The sequence below is a fragment of the Bremia lactucae genome, linkage group LG18 (assembly GCF_004359215.1).
Source record: "Bremia lactucae strain SF5 linkage group LG18, whole genome shotgun sequence".
NCBI lineage: Eukaryota > Oomycota > Peronosporomycetes > Peronosporales > Peronosporaceae > Bremia > Bremia lactucae.
Window position 1 is genome coordinate 2,052,440 of NC_090627.1, and position 7,221 is coordinate 2,059,660.

The 7,221-nt window shown below is 46.0% G+C and overlaps 3 protein-coding genes across 3 annotated transcripts; all 3 read left to right on the forward strand.

The window, feature by feature from the left end:
- The first annotated feature begins 2,805 nt into the window (after positions 1-2,805).
- Positions 2,806-4,066, forward strand: CCR75_009220 (uncharacterized protein). Its single transcript, XM_067967262.1, has 3 exons — positions 2,806-3,229; positions 3,288-3,412; positions 3,496-4,066. The coding sequence occupies exons 1-3, from the start codon at positions 2,839-2,841 to the stop codon at positions 3,871-3,873; spliced, it is 894 nt and encodes a 297-aa protein (XP_067819665.1). The 5' UTR covers positions 2,806-2,838; the 3' UTR covers positions 3,874-4,066.
- A 65-nt stretch (positions 4,067-4,131) lies between these two features.
- On the forward strand, positions 4,132-4,821 carry CCR75_009219 (uncharacterized protein; the record flags this gene model as incomplete). Its single annotated transcript, XM_067967261.1, has 1 exon — positions 4,132-4,821. The coding sequence occupies one exon, from the start codon at positions 4,132-4,134 to the stop codon at positions 4,819-4,821; it is 690 nt and encodes a 229-aa protein (XP_067819812.1).
- Positions 4,822-5,011: 190 nt separating this feature from the next.
- On the forward strand, positions 5,012-6,817 carry CCR75_009218 (uncharacterized protein; the record flags this gene model as incomplete). Its single annotated transcript, XM_067967260.1, has 1 exon — positions 5,012-6,817. One exon carries the CDS (start codon positions 5,012-5,014, stop codon positions 6,815-6,817), a length of 1,806 nt encoding a protein of 601 aa, XP_067819813.1.
- Between the last annotated feature and the right edge of the window lie 404 nt (positions 6,818-7,221).

A 7,221-nucleotide genomic window follows, 5' to 3' on the forward strand; every position in this document is an offset into this window, starting at 1 on the left:
GCGCTGGAGCTCAATGCTCCCAGTGGTGGAGTTTGCGTTAAATAACGCTGTACATGCCTCTGCAGGCTAAACTCCGTCCTATGTAAACGGTCTTGCCCACCCACGCGTTCCATTAACGATACCACTGCGTGGTTCAGGGCTTGGTGGGGGAGAATTGGCCGATAGGCTTGCTGATATCAGCCCTGTTACCGTTCGGAAACAAGTAAGCGACTTTCTCGCGACGCGATTTAGTGTCTTAAGACATGTAAGGGCTACGATAGCTGATAGCCAAGACAAACAAAAAGAACAAGCGGATGCCAAAAGCAGAAGCTGTATTGATTCTTATATGGTCGGAGACCGAGTTTTACTAAACGCTAAAAACCTACCTACCAACTTGGTTTCCGCGGTCTTCAAGACCAAATTGCGCCCGCGCTTTATTGGACCATTTACGGTCGTGGCCAAGAAGGGCCTAGCTTATACGCTAAACCTTCCCAGCAAGCTGCGTACACACCCAGTGTTTTACGTTGGCTTGCTTAAGCCATATCGGGACCCTTCCCTCGTGGACTTGAAGGCGCTTGCACCGAGGCAGGCGGTCGTGCCGCAGATTGCTGCATCCTCACCAGGATGTCTAGCTGGCTTTCTAAACGAGGCTGTTGACGCTCCAGCGTCGAAAGACGGTCCCGAACCGCCTCAAAAGAGCTCTCAACCCGAGCATGGACCTCACGAAGAAGTTGCACTTCGTGCCGTAGAGCATCAAATCCTTCCGCCGAAATTTCGGCCCCCTCCCGCGCTGCTTGATGCGCGAGGGAACCTTCAGTTTCATGTGGAGAAACTTTTAAAGCTACGTCGTCTTAAGGGTCAATACCAGTATCTGGTGAAGTGGCTAGGGTACCCCTCTTCTGAAAACTCTTGGGAGTTAGAGGTTCCTCTTCGGCAAGATTGCCCGTACGCCGTTGACGTTTTTGAGCGCCAAGCTCAGGGTCAACTTGCGTCAAACGACGCTTCCCACCACTAAACGTGGGATTAGGTGGATCTAAAGCCTCAGTGCGGCTTCGATTCTTGGTTGTACGGTAAACCGAAGCACTGAAGTATTGGCTAGGCCTTTCTACGTCTTTTGGCATAAATGCCGAACGTAACTGGCCTTTGGCCTTAAGCTTAGCAAAGTCGAAGCGAAGCTTCCGTTCCAAACGAACATCACCTCTATCCGCAGACTCTTGATATTTCAGATATTACGGAGTTTGCGGGCCCGGTAAACCCATTTCTCAAATGAGACTTTCTTTTCAGTTCTTGTTTCGTTTGGAAACAAAACGATCGGAATTTCCCTCATGGAAGCCCCACGGGCTTGATCACGTAAACGCGTCAGATACTGGCTTCGCGTCATTACCTTTGGCGTAAGATATTGCTCATGAAGAGCGTCGCGAGCAGCTATCTCCTCAAGCGTCCTCGCCGGGTCACCAGAGATCCAGATGGCCAAGCTATGACCCACTATCTCTTTGAGACGCTTGTCCGCACTAACGGAGTGAATCTATATTCACTATGAGCCTTATCTTTCGCTATTTCGGCAGCTCGACGACGAGCTCTTTCCTCTATGAGGATTATCTGCTCTTGCTCTTCATCAAGCGGATTCGTAATAATGTTGGACTCAGGGTCCCGTGTCCTGCTCAATGCAGTTAAGACATCAGCGGCCCCACGTTCTCGAAACGAATTCGGGGCTCGCCGACGTTCATCCGGAGAAGAAGGCGTGAGCGAACGCCGCTCTTTTTCCTCCTCCTCTGATTGAAAGTGCCTTTCAAAGTCCACCATTCCCTCATCGTCGAGGAAAGGTGCTCAGAGTCTGTGACTCACGCTTGATTGTCATTAGACAAAGGAATGAAAAACACAACCAAACGGTTAGCTGTTAAGGTTCCAACCTCAAAGAGGAAATGAAGCGAATGTTGTCACTCAAAGTCAAGAATCTGATGGGGGAGGGTGTAATGGGACGGACACACATCGGTTGGAGAACCGTTGTTGTGGTACATTTACTTTATGGGTAAAATACCCTTTTATCAAATTTTAAAATAATAGTTACTTAAATCCCATTTATTATGGGTAATAAATGTGGTCGTTGCCAGCTGTAAGAGCCACGCGGGGTGTAACGGGGCATTCCGACTTGTACTGCTTCAGTACAAGTCCACTTCGCACTGCTTTAGTTGCGAGTGGTGCCTTTCGTTATTTCAGGTACACTAGTACGTGCAGAGAAAGACTACTCTTTAAGACAACTAGCTTAAAGAGGGTTAAATGAAAACTGTGTTAATATAATTAAGTATCTCTTCTTTCTATCTGTAGCGGAGCTACCTCGCTCCTAAAGTCAGAGGAAGACTTTCAGACTCAGAGAGTCACTTAGTTCTATTGAAGTAATGGGTTTAACAACTCAGGGAGTCGTACAAGCTATCAAAGCTTAAGGAATCCTAGTTCAGGGGATTTCGGGGTTCGTAGAACCAAGTGGCAACTAGTGCCCAAGAGGATATACCTTAGAATTCTTACAGATCAATGCGCAAGCCTTAGGAAGGCACTTTACGCTTTAAGATCAAAAGGGGAACTGAACTTTATTTAATTATTTAAATCTATAAACCTTACCCTAGCTTATTGAAAAATAGATTTTGGCCGCCAGATTTATATCTGCATTATAATATAACATTAATTTTAAAGCACTTTATACGACACTTTTTCTGATTTCATTTATTTAAAGAAAAAAGAATACTTCTTAAGAATTGTATCACAATATGGTCAGTTTAGTGAAAATTAAGCTTGAATTTTTACAGAAAAGACCAGTGGCTGCGGTCATTGGACGCAAGATTCGATTTTTAAAGGAAGTTAGCCATGGAGACGGGCAAGGCTGCGATGGAGAACATGAAGAACATGAAAATGCCACCCGGTAGTAAAGGACCAGCGACTGCGCTAGTTAAGGTGGCGGTTTTTACTGGTGCCGCCGTTTACGGCGCGTACCTATCTATCTACAACGTACCGCCTGGACATCGTGCCGTGGTCTACAGCCGCTTAGACGGCGTGGGGCACCAGGTGATTGAACAGGGGACGCACTTCTTGATCCCATGGGTGCAGCGCCCTCTTATTATGGATGTGCGCACGCGTCCACGCACGTATGCGTCGCTCACGGGCACCAAGGACCTGCAGATGATCAACATCTCTATTCGTGTATTGTCAAAGCCCGACCGCTCGCGTCTGCAGTGGCTTTACCAGAATCTTGGCACGGGTGAGTCGACCTTTATTAACTCATCACTCGAAAACAGTATACTTATGTATTATATAAGACTTTGACGACAAGGTGCTGCCATCGATTGTAAACGAGGTGACGAAACAAGTAGTGGCCCAGTTTACGGCTGCCGAACTAATATTTCAGCGTGATCATGTGTCGCGTCTTATTATTGAAAATTTGGTCCGTACTTTGATATACTTTTTTGTATAGCCAATGTGTATTGTTTGAGTCTATAGCTGCTAAGTGATTGTACGGGTGAGTAGAAACGTCGCGCCGATCGCTTTGCAATTATGCTCGAAGATGTGTCGATCATCCATTTGACGTTTGGTGCCGAGTACACGGCCGCAATTGAAGCCAAGCAAGTGGCTCAACAAGATGCCGAGCGTGCCCGTTTCATTGTCGAGCGTGCGATTCAAGAGAAAAAGAGTACAGTCATTCGCGCGCTTGGTGTCGCCAAGTCGGCTGAACTCGTCGGTGAAGCCATTAAGAAAAATCCAGCATTTGTGCAATTGCGTCGCCTCGATGCCGCGAAGGAGATTGCTACGGTCATTTCTCGCTCGGCCAACAAAGTCTATTTGGACTCGGACTCGCTGTTGCTGAACATTTTGCACGATACGGATCAGTCGTATGGAAATAGATGACTATGCTTTAGTTTATAAGAGCATTCTGACAGAATCTTGTGTTGTCACTTTAGGTTCGGGAAGAAGTAAGAAGCCGTGATATGGTCAGGTGCCTAATGAAATCTGTGGAATGAATATCTGAGCTAGCTAGCGTGAGCTATGGTAGTTTTTCTTAAGAAAAAAATATAACAGTAAAAGAAACTGTGACGGTTAATTCTATGTACTCCACACGCTCTTAACCGTCTGCCATCTTTGAATCAACGCGCATACTTAAGAAGTATGAGTGGTAGCAGCTGGAACTCGGACGAGTCGTGGCAAGACTCGAGTGCATCCGCAGGATTTGATTCGTCGGCAACGAGAGGCCTTGACTTTCCTGTCTTGCCTTCGATACCGTCGGGAAGTATTGACATCAGTGCCATCGCGCCGGTCTTTGGTGTAGCCGCGTATGACGACGATGCCGACTACTTGGATTACGATAAGACTGGACGTCCATTCATGGAGCAAATGAGTGGCTCGTGCGGGACTGCGTACTTTTCGGGTATTCTCGGAGGCGGCGCATATGGAGCAATGAAAGGCTTTACGCGGTCGCCGAGCACGAAGTTCAAGATTCGAATGAATTCGCTTATGAATGGCGCGGCAACGCGCGGGTCTAAGGCTGGCAATGCGCTTGGGTGTCTAGGTCAGTTGGCGTGCAGAAATTTAAGTAAATGTGGTGAAGTCGCTAATGTTGTTGACTTAATTTCTATCTTAGCGATGATTTATAAGGCATTTGAATACGTCGCTGACACGGTGGAAATTGAAAATATTGTCAAATTTGACCAAGTAACCCCAATATTAGCGTCTGCAGCCACAGGTGTGTTTTACAAATCAACATCTGGTCCAAAAGCCATGGTGTTGGCTGGAGCTCTCGGTGCTGGACTTATGACTGTGTTGCAGTTTGGCGTCAAGCCCCTCTACCCGCGACTATAGATTTTTACACGTGCTCCTTTTTTATTGTGATATAAACATTAGTTTTGATCATTTGCGATGCTGGCATTATTTAAACCTTGATGATCCTTCTTGTCCACAAGACAACGTGTTTCATACAATTAATTGTTCTTTTTGAGGCAATGATTATAAACATGACCCCGCAGTTTGTTTTCAATTGGTTTAAATTCTAATGCAGGCACCGTACATATTAGAGCTGCATGCGCTCAAGGCAGAGCTACAAAACACTTTGGCGCGTTTGGGCGTGGAGCCGCTCAGCGCTGACGAAACTTATTATAATCAAAGCTTCAAGGGCGCATCTGAAGTCGTGTTTTCTCGCTCCAAACGTCATCCGACGCGATGGAATCGACGTCAATTGACACAAGAAGTGGCCGCAGCTTCTCAAAGACGACGGGAGCTGGAACAGCAGCTGCAAGCGGAAATACAGAGACACAAAGACAATGCGCGGCAACAGAACTTAAGTAGTGTGGAAACGCCATGGCAAACTTCGATCAATGATTTCCAGCAACAAGAGATAGAGACAACAACGAGACAAATCGAGGAGGACGCGACGGCTATATATAATGCCGAAGACCAGGGAGCCGAGCCGAGACAGAGGTCGGCGGATCCTAGCTGTTTTGTGGCAAATCGCGACACGAATCAGTATTCTATTGGTGGAGTCGTGACATTGGAACCGTTGGCTTTATCACAACAGGCTCAGGTCCCTACATTCACGACAAGTAGAGTATCCTTTCGTTCAGTAGCTCCTCCAGCACCAAAATCAGTGCCGATGTCTACTGCAATACCAACTTCTAGCTCTATGGATACTTATGCAAGACTGCCACATTCCCCCGACGCGCTAAATGATGTTTATTCACTGCAGTTAAAATTTGCCGAAACAATGCTTAAGCTTGAAAAGTCAGTACAAATGCGAAACCACTTACTTCATCATCGTGCGTCGAGTCGAAAAGCAAAATCAGGCAATAAAGTGCCGCTCCGTCAAAAACAACGTCATCATCGACAAATACAAGCTCAAAGCGATTCCAATAGTGCTTCCAGTGTATCCATGTATCGAGAAAGTTGTGACAGTGAGTCTTCTAGCTCCAGTGCGTCTTCAATCTCTTCGCTCGATTTAACAAAGCATCAGAACCAATCCCGACGACTTTCAATTTCTAAAGTGTCAAAAGCAACTTTAGCGGAAACTCTTGCCCCTTCCTCGTCAGATGGAGCCGGTTCGCCTGGAATCTCGACAACTGAAAGGGCTGTAAATACATTGTCTACTGCAGTGACGAGAGCCTCGTATCACGACCCTCATACTACGAACGAAACAGCAGTAGTTGATAGTATCAGGACACCCTTAGCCAGTATTACCGTGACGACACCAACTACTGAAAGCGATGAAGTATCCAACACGTCCTCATTGAAACAGGTTCGTTTTGGCAAAAGTGCCTTCTCAACACCAGTAGTGGCTCGAAGGATTAATTTTGATGAGCCATCGATTGAAGAAGACGAAGAGGAGGAAAAAGAACAAGAAAGTGAACTGAGTTTTCTTGGTGGGTCTAGCGTAAATAGCGATGAGCTCAACAATTCATCGATTACTCGGGCTTTCGAGCGCTTTCGTCGCGCGCTAAACGTATCTAGACTTTCTTCGACTGAATCGCCAATGCAGGCTCCACTAGCGAGAGATTTGTGTAGCGTTGATGTCACTTCGAGCACGTTTGTCAATGACGTACCATGTGCTGATGATGGTTATGATAACGAGCTCACTTTAACGTATTCGAAGCTTGACGATCTAAGTTTAAATGCGTTACAAGAACTCCGCAGACGCCTTTGTCTCGATATTCAAGCCGAGAGTGCTCAATATGTGCTAAGTTACAGCGAATTGAACAATGCAACGAATACTGACTCGTTGAACGCAGAGCAAGCAAAAAATCGCCTATCGACCTTGCGTCAAAAACTAAATGCTGTTGATGCAAGCTTTAAGCGAAAAAAAACATAATGAGTGTATTAAGTTTAATGCTTCGGCGACTTGCAGGACGTAATGTACTCAATTGGACCCTGAGAAAGCTGAGGACATTGTCGATCGGTCTATCCCGACTAAAATAAAGCTATTGGAAAGCTTTGTTGAAACAACGCATAAACATTCAGATTTTGCAAGAATTTTTTAGCGCAAATTTTAGATCACTTTTCATGTAAATGTTACTGTTCTCGTTAATAATCTCACAAATCAGCAACGTTGCTTTGAAGAGCCCCAAAGTCCTTCGTCATTTCCAGCATTGAAGCTTTCGAGTTTATGAACTCGATTTGATATTGGGCTCGACTTTGTTCGAGGGGAAAATAGTACAAGTCGTGAGGCAAAACCAGCAGGAGGTGATCATCCGGTTCACAAGCAACAATTTTTCG